This window comes from Talpa occidentalis, unplaced genomic scaffold (genome assembly GCF_014898055.3).
Source record: "Talpa occidentalis isolate TD23 unplaced genomic scaffold, MPIMG_talOcc4v2.1 talOcc4.2, whole genome shotgun sequence".
NCBI lineage: Eukaryota > Metazoa > Chordata > Mammalia > Eulipotyphla > Talpidae > Talpa > Talpa occidentalis.
Window position 1 is genome coordinate 9740258 of NW_023602073.1, and position 22029 is coordinate 9762286.

At 41.1% G+C, this 22029-nt stretch overlaps 1 protein-coding gene across 5 annotated transcripts in view; it reads right to left on the reverse strand.

Annotated features, from left to right (window-relative positions):
- MBOAT1 (membrane bound O-acyltransferase domain containing 1) overlaps nucleotides 1–22029 on the reverse strand; it is a 257849-nt gene that overhangs the window by 97533 nt on the left and 138287 nt on the right. The window contains exon 1 of one of the 5 annotated variants that reach the window (XM_037518921.1): nucleotides 7186–7447. The exons of the other annotated variants lie outside the window; for them this stretch is intronic. Within the exon in view, the coding sequence (XP_037374818.1) occupies nucleotides 7186–7281 (96 nt within the window). The 5' untranslated portion in view covers nucleotides 7282–7447. Of the gene's footprint in view, nucleotides 1–7185; nucleotides 7448–22029 lie in introns of those variants that run through there. 5 annotated transcript variants of the gene reach the window in all.

Below are 22029 nucleotides of genomic sequence, written 5' to 3' on the forward strand. Positions count from 1 at the left end.
TGCTGAGCCAGGCACCAAGTTTTAAGGAAAACTATGAGGGGGAAATAGATCCAACCCACTGCCTGTTTTTGTATGTCCTGGTAACTAAAAATGTTTTGCATTTTTAAAGGGCTGAAATAAATGAAAAAAAAAGAAAAATTTCATGACAAGGTCAATGATATGAAATTCAAATTTCAGTGTCTGTAAGTCAAGTATGATGAGAACACAGCCATGCTTACTTATTTACATACTATCTGTGGCTGTTTTCATGCAACGATGGCCAAGTTGAGCAGTGTAACAGACTACAGGGCCAGGAAAGCTGAAAATATTTACTGTGCGGACTATTACAGAAAATGTTCACTGTAGTAAATAATGCCACATTGCACATGGGGATGCATATATTTTTTTGAATTAGCTTTATATTCTTCATGTAAATGCCCAGAAGTGGAATAGCTGGTTCATATGGCATTTCTACTCTTAAATTTTTTGAAGGACAGTTCACTCTTTTTCATTAGTAGAAACAACCTAAGTACCTATCAAAGGATAAATGGATAAGAAGTTGTGCTATACATACACACACTCACACAAACAATGGAATACTACGCAGCTATAAAGAAAAGATGAAATCTTGTCATTTGTGACAACACAGATGGAACTTGAGAGGACTGTGTTAAGTGAAATAAGTCAGATGTAGAAAGACAAGCACTATTATGATTTCACTCAAGTGGAAGAAGCAAAGCAAATAAAAAAACAAACTCCTAGAATCAGAGAACAGATTGGTGATCCCCAGAGAGATTGGGAGGGGTTGTGGGGGTGAAACAGATAAAGCAGATGAAGGCTTAGGTGAGGGAGAGAAACCTGACTATCAGTGGTGATGGTGATGTAGTGTCTACAGATGTCAAAGCAGAATGTTGTACACCTGAACTCCATGGAATGTTATAGCTACGTTACTTGAATAAACATTTTTTCTTAAGTTTGCTAAGCCCCTGGCCTGTAAGATGAATACAAACACTTCACCAGTGTTCCAGCTTCCTTGTGAAAGGACTGCTTACTGCCTCCAACCAAGAGCACCTGCCACCCTCACAACCGCACTCCACTAGCCACTTCTGTGGCCTCTTGGTTCCTTGAATAAAGCACATAGAGAAACTGCACCTGAGCTAGTACCACAAAGAACAGCCCTATCACTCCATCCTGCAGCCACAGTATGAGCTTCACTTGTATCCCAACTACCTGCTGTCACCATTGGTTCTCAAATTTTCAGGCCATCAGCACCAGCCTGGAGGTTGCCTTAAATGTCCCATGGCCAGGACCTCCGATGGGGGTTGGGGGAGGGCCAAAAATGTAAATTTCCAATAAGTTTCCAGGCTGCTGCTATTGAGCCAGGTAGCCCCATGAGCAACTCTAGCTGACATGTGTCCCCACCCACCCCAACAATGAGTTCTGGAGGATGGGCCTTATTTTAGTCATGTTTGAATCACCACCCCAGGAATTCCTGAAACAGAGGAGAAACTCAATACTAGTTTTTGGTCTAACCAAATTATTTTCCTTATGTAAGCAATCATTTTCAATATCAGACAATAAAGGGGAATTTAAGTGGGGATGAAAGAGCTGAACTTGCAAGAACTACTTTCAAAAAAGAAATAGACAGGGGCCTCCCTGGTGGTGCAAGGGGTTAAGTCTCCGCACTAAGAAGCTATCTGCAGCCACTGCAGCAAGAGTTCGATCCCCAGCCAGGGAGTGATCCACATATGGTGCAGCAGACCTCTCTTGTCTTGCCTGCTGCTCCCCTCAGCAGTGTATTTCACTCAATCCACCTGTTCTGTTCCCCATTCTATCTCTGGTGAATCCTCTCGCCCTCCCGCACCTCTGGCCTGTGCCCCAGTTCTGGTATGCATAAATAAATAAATCTTTAAAAAAAAGAAAAAGAAGCTGCCCCCCTTTGTTCAAAAAAAAAAAGAAAGAAAATACACAGTAGTCCTCCCACCCTTATCCTTGTGAATTAGGGGGAACAGCAGTAAAGTAGCCTCCCATATGCCTACCACTATGCTAAGCTGAGTTCAACTGCAAAGCTCCAAGGGGGAGAGCAGATTGTTCTGTCAGAAACCCTCAGGCAGAGCCTGGAGGTGGTGTGAATAACCCTTGTTCCCATGAAGACCAATCTATCCATTTCAAAGTGAGAGTCTATATATTGAAGTTTGATAATTTATATCATTAACACTGGCATATATTGTTACTAATGATAAGCACTTATGAGCACCTATTATATCCATAGAATGTAAGGATAAAACTGCAACCTCAAAGAACCTTGAAATTCAACATAGAACCCAGCAAGATAATTAACCATAGAACGTGACACTTATTAAGTGTTAAATGTAAACCCTATCAAAGATAAACAGTAAATTCCACAGGAGCCCAACCTGTCCCTGGTGTCCTTTCTCTTTTCTTTTTTTTATTTATTTATACAAGCACTGGGTACAGTCAGGAGCACGGGAGGGTGAGAGAATTCACCAGAGCCAGAGCAGGGAACAGAACAGGCAGACTGATGAAATACACTGCTGAGGGGAGCAGCGGGCGCAGCAGGAGAGGTCTGTGCGCCATATGGGACCCTTGCTGGTGGCTGGGGATCGAACCGGCGCTGCAGAGGCTGCGGGCAGCTTCACAACCCAGCGCTCAACCCCTGCGCCACCAGGGGAGGCCCTCCTTTCTCTTTTCTACCAGGGTACCATTTAGGAACCTCTGTTACCACCTACAAAGGCCTGTGAGAATATGGCACATGTATACTTAAATGGGTCCTTGGTACCATCTACTAAAATATAAACTATTTGAGGACAGAGACCCTGATTTTTTCACCCCCATGTTTCTACCACCTGGCCAGGCACCCGGCACTACCAGCGTTAAATAAATATTTAATTGGTTTAATAATGACTGTGGAATGTGAGCCGAACTTTTAAGGAAGGGCAAGCCTCAGATAAGAACTTGAAGGTTGGGCTTTCCAAGAATGGACAAGGAATCAGCCAGGTGACAGAAAGCTCCAGACAAGTCCAGAAGCCTGTGATCAGCAGTCCCAGAGAAATGATCAAAACCCAGTGCTCTATCACCATTAATCTGATCTCCGGGTCTTCAGAGCTGGTCTTCATTCACTCTGCTTTTAAACTGTAACACAAGCTCATGTTAATAGTCCCAAACCTTTGCTGCTTTAATCTCAGAATCATTTCCTGGATTCTAATTTCCTGGTATATTTTTCCTTACCTCTTTTTTCTGCAGATTACATAGGGGAAAGGAAGCTAGAGGGGGAGGAAACTAGACAAAGAAATCTAGTATCTTACTTTAATAGTGAATTGACACTTTATGCAAACACACACAGAGTTTGGTGGTGCCAGTAGGAAAAAACATCTCTGACAGCCAGAATTCCTCACCACCAAAATGGAAATTCCTTAAAGCCAGAAAAGGTTTCTTTCTCAGCTTTCCCAGCTGGAACATAACCACACATCACACAAATTAATAACATCAACATTAAAAGCATTCATCCTGTTAGTTCAGTCAGTTTTGCAAACCAAGAAGCCTCCGGTTAAAGACAGATCATGTCACACCCCACAGCCCAAACAAAGCAGAGAAGGCAAGGAGGTGATTTAAACTTATCAAAACACACATCTTCCATTGCTTGATGGGAAAGGAAAGTTCTGATCTCATTTATCCTGGGTAAGTGAGGCACTGTGTCCGAGAAGTTCTACTAACGGCCATGGCTCCATATTTGCTAGACAGATGGGGACTCATTATTTAGCAAGTTTTCAAGCAATCCTTCTGCAAGGCACTAGGGAGGCCCCTGAATCATGCTCCACTTCTCTACTCTGGATCTGAGTGGCTGTGCTCTATGTGTCTCTAATTAAACGAGACATTTTTCATTTAACCGTTTTAGGAGAATGTCAACTAGTAAAAGTCCCTGGAAATTAAAACCCCAATCTTGTCCTCGGTAAAGTCACAATTGCACACAGGCTCCCCCCAGCAGTTAACAGAACAGGTAATTGGAAAAATCTGATGAAAAGGAATGAGTTCCTCACTCGCAAGGTAGAATTTTTTTTTTTTTAAGATTTATGTATTTATGCAAACAAGAGCTGAGGTACAGGCCAGAGATGCGGTGGGTGAGAGGAGTCACCAGAGACAGAGTGAGGAGCAGAGCAGGCAGATACACTGAAATACACTGCTGAGGGGAGCAGCAGGCGAGGCAGGAGGGGTCTGCTGCGCCATGTGGGTCACCTCCCTGGCCAGGGATCGAACTCGTGCTGCAGTGGCTGCAGATAGCTTCATAGTGCTCTGTCTTAACCTCTTGCACCACCAGGGAGGCCCCACAAGGTAGAATGTTCCATGGATATTGTTCACTAGATAGTCCCAGTTTTGCAGATAATAAACTACTTGACACAGGCATACCCAGAACTCAAAGATGTTCTCAGAAATGCCATCAACTGAGAAATTATGAACATAGGTATGAACTGGTTAAGACAGTGGGAATGGACTCGACATCACTGAGGAACATAGGAAGACCCATGTGGGAGGGAACTTGAGGCCAATGGATGGTCACTACATAATGGGGCCAAAGCGAACATGTATGAAGAACTGCACACTTCTGGGATTGCACTTCAGATCTGGGTTCACTTTTCTCTGTGCCTTTGGTCTGTGCCCAGGAGAAGCCCCTGAAGACCACAGTACCTAGATGCCTCAGGCCAGTCACCTTTGCAAAAGATGGGGGTGCTGTAAGATGGGAGGCATCCCCCACTGCATCCCCCAGGGCCTGGGTGCAGCTCTCACTGAGTGGTAACAGCAGAGCTTACTCCTTGCCTCTCGGGCACCCAGTCTTGGCATCTCAGCATCCTCTGTTGGTTCCCTTAAGGCTGCCCACAGCCCTCTTAGCAGTTCATTAGCGGCTTCTCATTGCAGCCACTAAGTTGGATTCTGTTTTCTGCCAGAACCCTGTCTGATAAAAGGATCTTCCACGCAGTAGAGTATTTTTTTATCTAAACATGATTCTGCCACACCAAAATGTAGGTCTTATCACCATCTGCCACTGCCACCCCACGCATGAGGATGGAGTACCCACAACAGCCAGAAAAGCAGCCAGAGGGAGTCTGCAGGCAGCGCGGGAATGACACCCTGTCAGTCTGATCTTTAAAAGCCCTTGAACATGTGAGGGGAAAAAAACACACTAAGCTTCCAAACTCTCAAGCCACAATTTCACCTCAAACCACATTATTTATGGTTTGGGATTTTCCTTGGACCTAAAATAAGCTACCTGGGGCTTTGCACCAGAAATGTTTTTTTCCACCTACAATCACTCAGACTTGACCCTGTGCAGAGGAAGACGGGGCAGGGGGGTGGGGGGGGGGGATCCCTGAGAGCTGCGTCTTCGCTTATAGCCCACATTTTTTTTTCTTTCGTTCCTCCCAGAAATCCCTCCCTTCCAGTTTCAAACACCCCTAAGGCTCTTTTGTTCTTTTTTATAAATTAAAAACAGAGCTCCTTTAACAGGAGATTGGGGGTGAGGGTGGATGCAGTTAAAAAGCACTTAATAACATCCTACTTCCAGTGTCCACGGAGCTATCTCTTTCCATCCAAAAAGCCTCTGCGGATTCCTCTCTATAGCTGTGCAGATCAGCTCAAAACAAAAAATGCAATCAAAATACATGGTGATGAGGGGGTAGAGGAGTAAATGAAAAACCAACACTCCCGAAGGAAATGTGGCTGCTTATGCTTTATATCAGGTCAAAAGAATCTGCTACTCTGCCTGCCTCTGCCATGGCCTCTTGTACCCTAACTACAAAAAGCAAAGTAATTTATGAAAGCAAGAGTTAGCATCTTTCCAATTTCCTGATTTTCTGGATTTTGCCACTGATGAGATAGAAGGTCAGATCCTCACTGGGAGCCGGGTAGGAGGGTGGCTCAGTAAACAACACAGAAACTCCAAGTCTCACTTCCTCCTTGCTGAAGGAATCCAACACTAAGAATGTGTTGGAAGGGACGGCAGGTATGTTCTTGTTTGAAAGGAGGAAAAAAATCACTAGTGAGTGGCAGAGAAAGAAAACTGGCAAAAACTCAGCATGAAAGAAAGTCATCTGAAGCGCTTGAGGTCCCTCTCCAGTTCACCTTACCCTCTTTCATTTAAATCAACATATACTTACTGACTCACTACAGACTACAAGGCAGCACCTAAAGAGGAAAGAAAATGAGAACATCTCGGGAAGATTTCTTACCAGGAATGACTGTTCCTTGTTGCCATTTTCAATGTAATGGTTCCTGGAAGGTTCAAATAACTTCAACACTCAACAAAAATATTACAGCTTCCCCCACTAACTTGTCCTACTCAGGACCCTGCAACTCCAAATTGAGGGAATAAGGTCCTGGAGAACCACAATATCCATGGGCACCGCCCACCCCTGGCAGCACCACACATGAAACAAAAAATCATCACCCTGCTTTGATAAGCCTGGCTGCTTAAGTTTAACACCAGATCTCTCATTCCAAAACTACAGATGAGGGTCTCCCTGGTGGCGCAGGGGGTCAAGCAGTGCATAATGAAGCAATCTGAAGCCTCTACAGCACAAGTTCCATCTCCAGCTGGCCAGGGAGCTACCCACATGGTGAGGCAGACCCCTCCTGTCTCGCACACTGCTCCCCTCAGCAGTGTATTTCGTCAGTCTGCCTGTTCTGCTCCCCACTCTGTCTCTGGTGAATCTTCTCACCCCTGCATCTCTGGCCTGTGCCCCAGCTCTTGTATGCATAAATAATCTTGGGAAAAAAAAAACTACAGATGAAATCAGGCTTATTTTTACATCATCAAAATTAACAATGACAAGAGCCTGACTCTACTGGTAGAAGAAAACACTTGATTCCTGGATCTCAACACTTGAGAACCTGCTTACAGGAAACCAGTCATCTCAAAACTTCAAACAAAAAGAAAAAAAGTTTATTCGAACCTGTCGTGCCGGGTATGTCAACTTACAAGAGAAAAACATCAACCCAAAAAAAAAAACAAAAACAAACCCACCTGTCTTGATTTGTAGCTCTAAAATTCTGCTATAGGGGCGGGACCCAGGTAGGTCACACTCCCCGCGCCCCACAACCACCCTCCCCCGCATGGTGCCCAGGCTCCCTGCCTGCCAGGGCTCGGAGGATCCCCGCGCTCACGCTCCTGGGGGCCCCGCAGCGCGCGGTTACCTGATCCAGCGGGATGCCCAGGAGCTCGCTGAGCGGGTGCAGGCAGGTGGAGCCGGTGGTTCGGTAGGAGGGGCTGGACGGCGGCTCTGCTGCCATCCTGCATCTTCAGGAGGCGCAGCCCCGGCCTGCGCTCCCCTGCTCGGCGTCCTCGCCCCCGAGCGCCCGTGGGTGGCTGCACCCAAGGGGCCTGCGGCCGCCCGGCTCAGAGCACCCGGCAGCGAGGCCCGGGACGCGAACCGGCGCAAACTCCCCGGGCGCAAACTTGGCTTTGGCGCAGCGGCCACTGGCGCGTAGGAGGCCCGCGGCGGAGCGCGCCCCGCTTCCCGCTCCCCTCCTCTTGGCGCTCATTGGCCCGCCCTCCCGGGACGGCCCGGGGAGGGAGGGAAAGTGGGGACACGGAGCCCAGCCCCCGAGCGCCACCCGGCCCGCCCAGCCCGGCTGGAACCGAGGCCACCGGAGGAGGAAAAAGACGCCAGCGGGCGCAGCAGCCTCGCCCAGCTGCAGGAGGCGCGCATCCCCGCGGGGCGCCAGGCGCGCGCGTCTGCCTCGGGGCTCCCCGCCCGGGCTCCCCGCCGCTCGATCCCCCTCCACCCCGACCACCCCGGGGGCGCCTGGCCCTGGAGAGCGCCCCCAGCCGCGCCCAGGTCCGGTTCGGGGCGCCCGGGGAACTGCGGGTCCGCGCGCCCGCTGCGATGGCTGCGCTTTTCCTTCTGCAAAAGGGTAAATCTGCGCGCAAAGGGAAACCCCAGGAGGGATCCCCGCGCTGCTAGCCAACACCTCCGCGCCCACGTTCCCTCTGCCCTTCCATTCGTGGGGCAAGACTTACTCCCTACACCCTGAGCCGAGCCGGCCTGTGGCACACAAGCAAACACAGAGGGCTGCGAGTTTCCCATCGCGCTCTTCCAGCCCTCTGGATTCAGACTTACTCCCCCTGTAAGAACAGGGTTGCTATTGCATGGCTGCACTCTCCAGATTTTATTTATTTATTTATTTATTTATTTATTTTTTGCAAGCCTAAGTTCTGAAAAAGAGGTGCAGGCCCCTGCCCCAGACACCCAACTGCGTCTTGTACTTGGAATTTGGGCGGGTGCTGGGAACGCTTTTTCAGCTTACGAGTAGGCTTTGAATATCAGCTCATTCTGGAAGATCCTTTCCAGAATCGGCGGTATTTACATTGGTGGAGAAGGGTTTCAGGAGAGTCGTGCTCTGAGCTGATAATGTGGACAATCAAAATCATGGAGATCATGTGTACCCGCGTTCAGGCTTCCTGGTCCTCCCAAACCAAAGCTTTAGTGGCAGCTGTTTACCTGGGAGCTGTGGCCCAAGACTCCTTGGTGGAAAATCCAACCAAACAGGTGGGTGGTGACTTTTGGGCAGACCTAGTTATCAGTGTGGTCTGCAGCTGTAGTCCTCTGGGACACTGGGACACCTTCCCTCCAAGGCAAAGGTTTCGTCACCAACCTGCTGTGCTGAAGCATAAATGGCCAAGCCAGCTTCTCAGCCACGTTGAGGGGCCAAGAAAATAACCCTATTACCACTTCTGTCCCCTTGGACACTTTATAGGAAGCCACTGCCACCAGAAGACACTCTCTGCTTTATTCATACACCTCCATACACACACACACACACACACTCACTCTCTCACACTCATACACATTATGCTTAAGTATCAGCAAGGTTACACAGACTCATTAAATATCACACAGTCCTGGAAACTGTCCAGAATTGAAGCAAAGGTCCTCTTATCTTGAGGAAGATGACAGCTCATGTGAGGTGTTTGAGAACAGAAGGGGCTTCAAAGAACTGTTTAATAAAATCAACGCTCAGCTGGGAACTGCCAGAAAGGAAAAGTAGGGCAGTTTGGGCAGTATTTATGAAGCAAATACCTCTGACCACTGAAAATTTTCCACAAACAAAACTATGCTCTTCAGACTTCAAAAAAATAGTCTTCGTGTTGGCATTGATTTACAGATTAGCCCTCTACAGATTTGCTTCTGCTCAACAAAACAGATTATAATCTAGCCTAAAATTTTCCCTTTAAAATGCAGTAATTAGGCTTAGGTCTTGAAAACAAAATGTTACAGAACTTAAATCTTACCAGTGGTGCTACTGATACTATAGCACAACGAACACTAAAAGAATTATGTGGTGATACATTATGAAAAGAATATATTACACAACAGATTAATTAAATAGTTCTCCGCAGACCTGGATATGATCCTAAAATGTATAGAGCTACACTGTGGATACACTTCTCTCTTTTCCTTCCCATTTATTGGTGCTTCCATCTTCTGTCAATTGCATATTATTAATAATAATGATATATCTTTATAAAATCAATATATACAAAGTATATAATATATACATGCATATAGTATATATCATAGTATACATAGAGTATACACTATATATCATAGCATATAGTGTATATATGGTGATATATGTGATATGTGTATATATCCTATGTAAATATATCACATACTATGATATATACTATATATGATATATATAAATCTATAAACTATATAATATAAATAATATAGTATGTTATATATTCTCTATAATACATGCCATAGTTAAGTATATATACTATATATGTTATATGGTATGTTATATAGTGTATATATATAACATTATATAGATAAGTGTGTATGTGTATATATATATATATACTATGTACATAATTAGACAACTTTACAAAATTTCTTTCATTTACCAGTGACAGTAACCCAGGTGGAAGTTCAGAGAATCTCTGTTTTACAGATGATAAAGTGAGTTATGAAGCTTAAGTAACTGGTTGTATTTAGGAAGGCAAAGTAAAAGAAATTTTTTTGTTCTAGAGCCTGGGATCTCAGGTTTTTGTTTTGTTTTGCTTTGGGGTTTTTTTGTATTTTTTTTTATATTTTAATAATATATTTTACTTAGTGCAATATCTAAAATGTTATCATTTCTACATATATTTAAAATAATATTATCAAAATAACTTTATTTTTCTCTCTTTTTTGTTTTTTTTCATTTTATATATTTTTTACATCATTTTTCATTTTTGCACAATGTATGCATTTTCATCTTGGTTATAGTCCCTGTACAATTCCCACCCCCCTTGTTTTGATCCTACTCCCTCCTCCCGCTGCCTTCTGTAGTGTCTCCCTGGTTTATAGTTGCTTGTTTCCTCTAAAACAAGTATTTGTCTTTAGCAAGAGGTCCACCCACACACCCGACACAGACCTGTCATTCCGTGGACAGACGTTTCATTCACTGCTCAAGAACTAGGTGATAGGGTGATGCCACAGGCACTCTGTCTCGCCTGTTTCCTATCTGCAGTGGAATAAGGCTTGATATCAAGGTCAGGTTTTTAATTTCCTTTATGCTCAGAGCGTGAAGTCATCCAGGAGACCCAGTGCACATCTGATGGTCGGCCTAAAATTAAAGGCCGGGCACAAAAACAGCTGAAGAAGATTTAGGCATGTTCCAGGAAGGGAGTGTGATACCAGGGACTGATCAAAATTCAACACCAGTCATACACCAGTCCAGACCCAGCCAAAGTCACTCAAACAACAACTGAATTAAAACTATCCTCCAAGTTTACAAGACTATAACCCAGCAAGAAGATAAAATTGTAATGACACATTCAGTCTAGATCGAACCAAAGATAATCACCAGCAAAACCAAATTAAAGCTATCTACAATGAAAGAGTCCACGTAAAATTAAAATTACCACTTTAATACTACTACATATTGTGTAATGATATTGTATAGTCACAGAGCATATTCATGTATACCATCCCAGCTCCTTGAGGCTGAAAGGGCAGATGTTATTATCATTTTTATTATTATGTCATCATCCTCTCTATTTTAATTTGTGGGAATACTAATTTTCTGGAAATTTTCAGTGGCTTATCTAGCTAGTAAGTAGCAATAGCAGGATTCAATCTTGGCTGTTTCATTGTTCTTTATATTCTACAGAAATCATTTTATTATTCTAGGAGTCCACCTTCAGGAAAACAACAGAAATTATTGCCTGCAAAGGACAATAAACCTCATTTTGTTTAAATGAATTTATTTTCTTATATCGTTGTTGATTTTTGGACAGTATTTGATTTCTCCTCTGAGGTATAGTCTCTAGTTCTGCCACCACTGTAACACCCATGATCCCCACTCCGAGGTATCTACCCAAAGAACACAAAAACACTAATTTGAAACAAAATCTTCCCTCCTATGTTTACTGCAGCATTATTTACAGCATCCAAGACATGGAAACAACCGAAATGCCCCAAAACAGATAAACGGATCAAGAAGATGTAGGGCCTCTCTGGTGGCGCAGCGGTTGAGCGCCAGGCTGCGAAGCTGCCTGCAGCCTCTGCAGCGCCGGTTCTATCCCTGGCTGCAGGGAAGGGTCCCACATGGCGCGCAGACCTCTCCTGCCAGACCCGCTGCTCCCCTTAGCAGTGTATTTCATCAGTCTGCCTGTTCTGTTCCCCGCTCTGGTGAATTCTCTCACCATCCCGCGCTTCTGACTGTACCCAGTGCTTGTATAAATAAATAAATAAATCTTTAAAAAAAAAAAAAAGATGTGGTACATATCTACAATGGAATACTACTCAGCCATCAAAAAGAGCTCATGCCATTTGCAGCTGGGAGGATTATGCTAAGCAAAATAAGTCAGAAGGGAAAAGACAAATATCAGATGGTTTCACTTATATGTGGGATATAGGAAAGACCAACAAAGGGTCAGGAAAAAGACAAAACTTGCAAGCTGAGGCATACAGCAGGTGAGGGAGAGGGTAGAACATTAAATCCCATTTGAGAACTGAAGGGATAGTGGTCTGAATTGACCCACAACAGGCATTACCCTTGTTTTTAAGAAGTGTCTTTAAGCACCATCCATAAGATGAAGAAATTTAGATATCACAAGTAGTGTGTCAATTCTTTACACTTTAACTCAACTGTCTGTGTTTGCTTGGAGTATGGATGGCTGCCTACCTGCCTAACATATTTTTTAAGCTTGAAATCACAGTTAAACATTGTCTTTATATTTGTACCTGTCAGAAAATGAAGAAAGTTATATAACTGAAGACTTGCCAGTTCTTCCTTTTAATGCAAAGCAATCTTCAAGCCTTTAGACTACTGTACCATTTAGTGATTCAAGACAAAGCAACAAAAATCACATATGCATGCTAACCTGTATACATCCATCCAGGAGATGCCAATTTGTCTAAAGTCTAAAGAATCCAAAATAATGTACCAATCTCTGACAAAAAAAAAGTTATGATAAACACAAAACAAAATTTATCACTGATAGCTGGATGCTGAAATAAAGTCTATTACTAAAGCCTCGCTAACTAAACACACTCACAAAATTAATATAAATAGGATTTTGTACCACTTTTGGGTGGTCAGGACTGGAGCCAAAATCATAGAAGAGGAACAGGTAATGAAAATCTGAAGAATCCAGATTTTAGAACAAAACAAAACTGGATCTGAAAACCAGTACTGCCTTTTACAGGTTTTGTGACTTGGAGCAAATCAGTCACCTTCAGTGAGTCTCAGCTCCCTCTGCTATAAAGTAGGAGTACAAATTGGCAATCTTGTGCCAGTGTAGGTCTGAAGGGGAGATTCTACGTGAAATAAACTGTCATAAGATAATTGCTTAAAAAACATGAATTAACTCTGCTTAGCTGAAGACTGCCCTTTGTGAGCTAACATTTTATTATTAACTTGAATCTATGGTAAAGGGGAAATTTATAAAATTTGCATGTCCTTACCTACTATATGGAGTTAGTGATCATAACAAAATTTGTATAAGTGAGTTGAGGTCCATCCTATTGTGCAGACCGTTGATTGCCAAGAGTTGGTCTTGCATTAAACTGCACCCAAAGAGGTAAACTTTCTCGATGACTCTGTCACTTTCTGGTTTTCAACTTCTAATTCTGCTGCCCTATTTCAGTTATTACTGCCTTGCCTGCTATTTTTGGTCCTCCTGTGATTTGGGGGAATGATGTGGAATCACTAGGCTTTGGCTGAGAGCCCAAGGCATTTTTGAAAGTGTGGTGCTTCAGTTTCAAGTAAACCACGCATTCTATCTTGGCTATTCAGGGGCATTTTTTTTTTCCTTACTTCCTTGTCCTTTGGCTGTGTTCCAAATAGTTGCTCTTGCCAAAGAAGTGTTCTGTCAATAATAAAATATGATTGAAGTTTGTCTGAGAATAGAGAACTAGGCAAAACCTATCTGCCTAGGTTGCCAGAATTCTCTGCTTGGTTGCAGAGGTGGTGGAAAAAAACAACAAGCTAGGAGGGTCCTGGAGTCTTTGAGTGTCCTGAGATGCTTGACCCCCCATCCTTCCACTGCCAAACCTACCATGAGGGTTGTTGCTGAGGCCAATGTCATCTTAGGTTTCAGGGAGCTCCTCAGCATTAACCCCTTAATCCTTGTCTGATTCTTGGAATTTCGCTCAACTCTTGTATTTTTACTTTACTCTTCACTCTGTTCTCCAGCCTGGTTCCCAGGCTCAGAGATGGAGGCTACCACAACTGTTTTAGAATAAATGGAGGCACAGCTTCCTGACTGTCAAAGCATCCAGGGGGACTATGAACTATTCCCTTCTGGCTGATATCCTCATGTCCGGCTTGTTGGTCAGAGCCTGTGTGGCATTCAGTCTGCACATCGGACCGGCTGCTCTTACAGGCCGGTGTACAGAGAAGTGTGTTGCTCATAGGACTACGGTAGGGATTTGCCCCTAATCCCTAAGGCTCTTCATGTTCCATTTCTACAACTTCCATGCATTTCTAAACATTTTTTGATTATTATTGATCAATCCACTCAGAATTTAAAATTCTGTAAAACAAGCATATTTTCATAAACTCGTATATTTCATATACATAGTATATATATTCATGTGCATATGATTATACATAATAAACATATGAATATGCATATATACATATTCATATAAAGTATATTTCTTTTTTTGTATCCAAAGAACAGGTTTACTATAAAAAGGGAAGGGAAGTAAAGGATACTTGCACAGACACAAAGAGGCAGGAAGAGCTGACCCTGAAAGAGACAGATTTGTTAAAAAGAGATGCCTGTAAAAATCAAAATCAACAAGCAACTATAAACCAGAGACACACTATGGGGGGGGCGCGGGAGAAGGCAGTAGGATCAAAACAAGGGTGGTAGGAATTGTATGGGGACTATAACCAAGATGAAAAATGCACATATTGTGCAAAAAGATGTAAAAAATATATTAAAAAATTAATAAAAATACAAAATAAAATAAATATCTAGAGAAAAAAAAAGATGCCTGCAGAGTCCAAGGCAGGAATCCTAGGAAGGGGAGCTGCCTCTGCTGCTTTGCAAAGGGAGAAGTTTGGTGAAGAGAAACACCTGCATAGACACAGGAGGGCAGGAGGACTGTCTCTATACATATTCTATTTCATAGAAACATAGTAGCAGGTACTCTTGTCAATTATGAATCCCCAGGGCCTCCCTGGTGCTGCAAGAGGTTAAGCACCACACTATGAAGCAATCCGAAGCTTCTACAGCATGAGTTCAATCCCCGGCCCGCCAGGGAGCAACCCACATGGAGCAGCAGACCTCTCCTGTCTCGCTCACCCGCTGCTCCCCTCAGCAGTGTATTTCGTCAGTCTGCCTGTTCTGCTCCCCAGCTCTGTCTCTGGTGAATCCTCTCACCAGCCCCCCCCCCCCGCCCCGCATCGCTGACCTGTGCCCCAGCTCTTGTATGCATAAATAAATAAAAAAAATCTTTAAAAAAAATTATGAATCCACAAGAAGGGGGACCTCAAGTTTTAGTGCTAACAGGACATTTTGTGTGGACTCTGTGTATCCTTTGGAAATAGCATTCACTTGGGGACACAATTCTTTTGCTTGTGAAGACAGTCAATATTCAGCAAATAATTACTAAAGAACTATTATTTATATGGCACTATTCTAGGTGCTTGGCATACACATCAACTCCAAAAAAGACAAAAATCCCTCCCTGCTGAAGCTGACTCTCTAGCAGGGGAAGACATAAACAACTTTCTTTTTTAAATATCCACCTGTAACATGATTGGTGCATAAAAGTAGAGCAGGGTAAAAGGGCAAATTGGAGTAAGGTACAAATCACACCTTTGATAGGGTGGTCAGAGTAGGATTCATTGAGATCACATTTGAATAATGACTTGAAGGTAGCCCAGAGTTAACCAAACAAATATCTGGGCAAAGAACATTCCAGAAAGAGGAAGTGACTAAAGCAAAGACAGGAACATGCCTGGCAGAGTGGAGAGACATCAGCCAGCTAATAAAGCTGGAACAGAGTAAATGAAGGGACAGAGGAAGGAGCTAGGCCAGGAAGGTGTGGGGAGCCAGCCCTTGGAGGTCATTATTTGAACTTTGACTTTCCCTGGAGGAACAATGGTGAGTCATCTCTATATTTGAGCAGAGAAGTGTCTAAACTCCACACAATAACTCCCCTCTCTAGTAACCATCCTCCTACTTTCTGTTCCTAAGACTATAGCTATTGCATGTGAATGAAATCATACAATAATTTTCTCCTAAGTGGCTTATTGCACTCAGCATAATGTCTTCACGATTCACCCGTGCTGGAGCATGGAACAGGGTTTTCTCACTTTTTAAGACTGAACAATATTTTATTACAGATATATGCCACATTAGGTTTGTCCATCCACGAAGGCATTGCAGCCACCTCTTTGCTGTTTTGAATAGCATTGCTATGAACATGGTGTGCAAATACCTCTTTGAAAAACTGCTCTCAATTCTTTGGGATATGCACCCCAAAAGTGGGATAACTGGATAATAGTTCTACTTGTAATTTTTTGAGGAATGCCATACTGTTTTTCACAGCAGTTGTGCTATCTTACATTCCCACCAACAGTGCAAAAGGCTTCCAATTCCTCCACATCACTTATTGATCTTTGGGGGTTTTTTAGTGGCTGTCTTAATGATGAGTGTGAGAATAACTCTCTGTGGTTTTGATTTGCATTTTTCTGGTGATTAGCATCTTTTCATGTTTGTCATTTGTATATAATCTTTAGAGAAGTGTCTGTCCAAGTCTTGTGCCCATTTTTAAGTTAGGTTTATATCTTTTTTTTAAAGATTGATTGATTGATTGATTGATTGATTGATTGATTTATACAAGCACTGGGTACAGTCAGAAGGGCGGGATGGTGAGAAAATTCACCAGAGCCAGAGCGGGGAACAGAGCAGGCAGACTGATGAAATACACTGTTGAGGGGAGCAGCGGGCATGGCAGGAGAGGTCTGCGCGCCATGCGGGACCCTCGCCCAGTGGCTGGGGATTGAACCGGCGCTGCAGAGGCTCCAGGCAGCTTCGCAACCCAGTGCTCAACCCCTGCACCACCGGGGAGACCCTTTATATCTATTTTTTGTTGTTGCTGAATTGTAGGAGTTCTTTTTATGTTCTGGTTATTAACCTCTTATCGGAGATGTGATTTGCAAGCATTTCTCCCCTGGATTACATTTTCACTCTGCCAATTGTGTCCTTTGAGGCACAAAAATTTTTAAGTTTTATATAGTCCTGCTTGTTTATTTCACTTTTGTTGTCTTTGTTATATCCAAGAAATCACTGGCAATTTCAATGTCATGAAGTTTTTCCTGTTTTGCTTCTAAGAGTTGTATAGCTTTAGGTTTTACTTTTAGGTCTTTAAGCCATTGTAAGTTAATTTTTGCTAAGATAAGGGTCCAAATTTGTTCTTTCACATGTGGATATCCTGTTTTCCCAATTCCATTTGTTAAAGAGATTGTGCTTTCCCATTTTGGGGTCTGAGCACACTTGTCAAAGATCATGTGACCATACATGAAAAAGTATATCTGAATCTCTTCATTTTTAATGTAAAACTGTTGAACTATCTCATTGCTTCTTAGGTGCTTTAAAACTCAGTGCATAAAAGTGCTTATCATTTTCCTACATGGAGACAGTTTTCTCCCTAAGAGGAAGTCTCCTACCAGCTGTGAAAATTTTACATTTCCCCCAACTGTCACACCTATAAACCCAGACTTCCTGGGCTGCAGTTCCAGGGTGTGATTCCGTGTGTGTGTGTGTGTGTGTGTGTGTGAGAGAGAGAGGAGAGAGAGAGAGAGAGAGGAACTGCCTTGTAAATCATTATAGATTTTTAAAACTTAACTTTTTGATACACCATACATATAATAATGTGTGTGCATATATATATATATATATATGATTTTTATGATTCAAATAAAAATAGTCAAATAAAATAGATATGCATGTTTCCACAGCTAATAAGAACAAATAAAACATCAGGAATAACATCAACAGTGCTCTTCAAGCCAAGGGATGTACCCTCTTCCCCTGACCCACTCTGGTACACAAGGAATTTAGGGGGGTACTTAAGCATCAGCTGTTTTAAGGAAAAGTATTTCTAGGTACTCAAATTGCATATATACTCTACCTAAAACCAGTTTGCATGAAAGCTGTTAAGTTCACAACAGTCCTCCTGCTACTTGAACCAAGTACCCACTGCAAATCTCTGAGAGCACCAGAGTTGGGGTGTGAACCTTCTCATATCCCAAAAGTGCAAGTCTCCTGATGGATTAAGCAAGGCACTTTATGACCACAGAGCATATGTGTTTCCCATTTTACACACCTATTTGTTACGGATAAAGCATGAACTTAGAACTGAGTATTTTGACTGTTAAGATGTTCTGAATTCATATCGATTGTAGTGATGAGAACGGGGTGGCAGTGATAATTTACCTCTCTCTTCCCCAGTCCATTTTCAAAGGACAAGAAAGAGTCCTGTGAGAGCAAATCAAAGAAAGTATGGATAAGAAATATTCAACACTATAAACATGGGCTTTATTTCATGTGTTTAAAGTAAGCATTTCTTTTTTAACTATTTTCTATACTCTTTCCATGGATGTGTCATTTGCTGGAAATAAAAACATCTTGATCAGCTGAAGCAGCAAAATGATTCTGATTCTTTTCAATGTCACTGGAATGTTTTTTGGACTGCCAAGATCATCAGAATAACTTTGAGTAAAACATGAAGATAAAAATTTTATGGTAAATACTTTCCACTTTGGAATCTGATATAGTAATTAAAACCTAGTTTATCAATTATATTACAAATCTTTTATAATTACACTGATTCCTTGTTTTATTTCATCCTTCAAAATGTTTACAGTTTTCTATCTCCTATTAATAAAAAATTTTTAAATGAACTAACTGCTGGTTCCATTGATTCTTGCCGGTATAAAGCATTCTTTTCATTAAAAGAAAAAGGTAATTGGTTGTGATTCTTCTTATAAAGATATGGTCCTAATAGATTTTATTTTTAGTGTTTAATGATTATGTATAAATATTTATAATACAGTTAAGGCATTTTGATTAATAATTATAAAGATAATTCCACTTAGAAGAATTTTTTTAGAATCTTATAGCCCATGACTTCAGGAAAGGAGACAAATGTTAAGAATTACATTTATATGCATATTTTGTCTTAAATAAGTATGATAGCATAATCAACAGAAGACTTTCAAGCATAAAAATGTATTGAGACAAAAGTTTGTGGGGGAAATGGAATAGAAGTATGACTCAAAGAGAAAAATGGAAGATTTACATCATTTTAAATGTTAAAGAGATTCATGAATGTTTTAAATGGTTGGCAGGTAATAGTATCAAGTTATTATAGTTTTAGATTCCACTGAATACTTTTAAAAGAGATATGCCAGTTTTATTTTTAAATATCCCATGCTAGAAATTATATTTATTACAACTATTTCAACTTATAATGAAAATTTTTAGGTGTTAAATTTAATATGTAGGCACAAAAACATTATTTTTCAACATTCCTAAGAGAGTAAGTGAACACAGTATTTGCAAAAAAGTACCTTAAAAAGTCCAATGTGCTCCTTCATCATTATCTCACCAAAGTAAAAATTACTTGAATTTTATGTTAAGTATGTACTTGCTGCTTTTTGTAGCTTTATCAGTAGTGTACATAACTCTAGGCATACTTTGTTAGGTTTAGCTGGGTTTTTTTTAAAGATTTATTTATTTATACAAGAACTGCGGTACAGGCCAGATGCACGGGAGGATGAGAGGAGTCATCAGAGACAGAGCAGGGAACAGAATAGGCAGACTGACTGAAACACACTGCTGAGGGGAGCAATGGGTGAGACAGGAGAGGTCTGCCACGCCATGTGGGTATCTCTCTGGCCTGCTGGGATAGAACCCGCACTGCAGAGGCTGCAGACAGCTTCACAGTCCTGCGTTCAACCGCCTGTGCCACCAGGGAGGCCCCATATGTTTACCTGCTTTTAACCTCTTTATAAGAATTCACCCATTACTTATGGAGACCATCTTCCATATAAATTTGAGAACCAGTTAGTTGGTTCCATGAAAAACTCTACTGCAATTTGTTTGGAATAGTTTTGAATCTGCCTCAACTTGTGAACTTCTCAGTTTGTGGAAAACTGAAATCTTCATGATATATAGACTCTTTTGCTCTAAGAGTATATTATTCCTGTCCACTTACTGAAATCCACTTAAGGTTTTGAATAAAGTTCATTATTTTCTATGTAAATGTTCTGACCATTTTTATTAGCTTTATTCCAGTTACTTCATATTTTCTGCTGCAATTCATATATGTTCTCTTTTTTATACATTATGTGTTCTGTTTATTACAATTTACTTTTGAAATTAATCTATCATTTTACATGTAGCAATCTTTTAAATATTTATTATAGCTTTATTTGTATATAAACACTTTTGAGTTTTCTAAGTTGAAAAGCCTATCTTCTAAAATAGTTTATTTCCACAAATCAAAAACACAATGAGATATCACCTCACACCAGTAAGAATGGCCCACCATCTGGCCTGTGCCCTGGTTCTTGTATAAAGAAATAAATAATTCTTTAAAAAAAAAAAAAAAAAAAGAATGGCCCACATTAAAAAAAAATAATCAACAACAAATGCTGGCAAGGAGGTGAAGTAAAAGGAACTCTTTCACATTGCTAGTGAGTGGAAATGCAAACTGTCAAATGCAAACCTCTATAGAAAGGTGTGGGGGCCCTGAAAATTACAAAAAATGGATCTACTACATGCATTCCACTCCTAAGCATCTACCCAAAGGATATAAAAACATTAATTCAAAAGGATGCTTGCACTCCTATGTTCATCTCAGCATTTGTTACAATAGCTCAGATATGAAAACAGCCTAAATGCCCAAAAACTGATGATTGGATCAAGAGGATGTGATATATATACACAATGGAATACTACTCAGCAATCAAAAAAGATAAACTTAAGTCATTCACAGCAACATAGATGGAGATGAAAGGGATTGTACTCAGTGAAATAAATCAGAAGGAAAAAGAAAAATATGAAATGCTTTCACTTATAGGAGGAACATAGAGAAACTATATAAGGGATCAGAAGAGAAAAGACAAAACTAGCAGGCAAACTATAAATGAGAGACATTCCACAGGGGAGGGGAGGGAGAGAGATCAAAATGACTGAGAAGAGCATTAAGAGTCTATCGTGACAGTTCACAGGTGACTTGGGGGTGGGAATTTTATGAGGACCTGGCAGGAGAAATGAAACACGGAACCAAAATAAACATTGATGTAAAATTATATCTATATATAATTTTTTCAATAATAAAATAAAATAGTGTATTTCCTTCTTTCTAATTCTTATATATTCTTTTATTGTCCTGTTGAGCTGCCTAGCACCTTCATTAATTTCACATGGAGTTTGACAAGCCATAACTCTTCTGCTTGGAGTGTTTTGATCTAAGGAAGCAAATACACCAATATGATACAGTGTAATAAGACATAGTAATAGTTTGTATAAAGTGGATGGAAACTACTTAAGGTGTTTATTCCTCCTTAGAAGATAGAGGTCAAGTTCTCCTAAGGGCTTATCAGTGTATCTTAAAAGTATAAATTAATATCTGCTAGCTAGTTATTTATTAAACATTTACAGAATATTAAGGGTGGAAGAAAATTTCTTTTGAGAAGACAGATAAAAAATAACAATAATTTTGTCCATGCATTTATAGGACATATATTTATAATATTCTATCAGACATTGTCAGATTATACAGATATAATGTTGTACAAACACAGTCTGTTCTTAGTTATTAAGTGGAGGAGGGGCAGCACTCTCATTAAGAATGAAACATTTTTGTGTCAACTTGTTCTCTGAGAACATAATCAACATCTGGGACTCATATGTGACCCAAGATAGACACTGTAGAAAGCATATTGGTTGAAATTTTTACTTATATTGAGTTAGAATCTGCCCTTCTGACACTCATAACCACTATACTTAGTTCTGCCAAAGAAAAGATAAAATATATTTTCATACAGTTGACAGAAGTTAAAAAGATCTGTCTTCTCCTTTTCTAAATTTAACTTTCTTTTACTAAACTGTTATTCCTTCTATAGTAATGTGATTTATTTTATTTTAAATTTATTTATTTATACATATTTTATATCATTGTTCATTTTTGTACAATGTTTGCTTTCTCCTCTCAGGTGTAATCCTTGTAAAATTCCCACCACCAGTTTACCCATGCACAATAGTCCCTTGTGCTTTTCCCTCTGCTGTTTTGATCCCTCTCCCTGTTTTTTTATTTATTCTTTTTCCTGATCTCTTATACGGTTCCCCTACATTTCTCCAATAAATGAAACCATCTGATATTTTTATTTTTAGTTCTGGTTTATTTCAGTGAACATATCCCTTCCAATTCCATCCATGTTGCTACAAATGGCATCAGTTTATCTTTTTCATTGCTGAGTAGTATTCCATTGTGTATATGTACCACATCTTCTTGA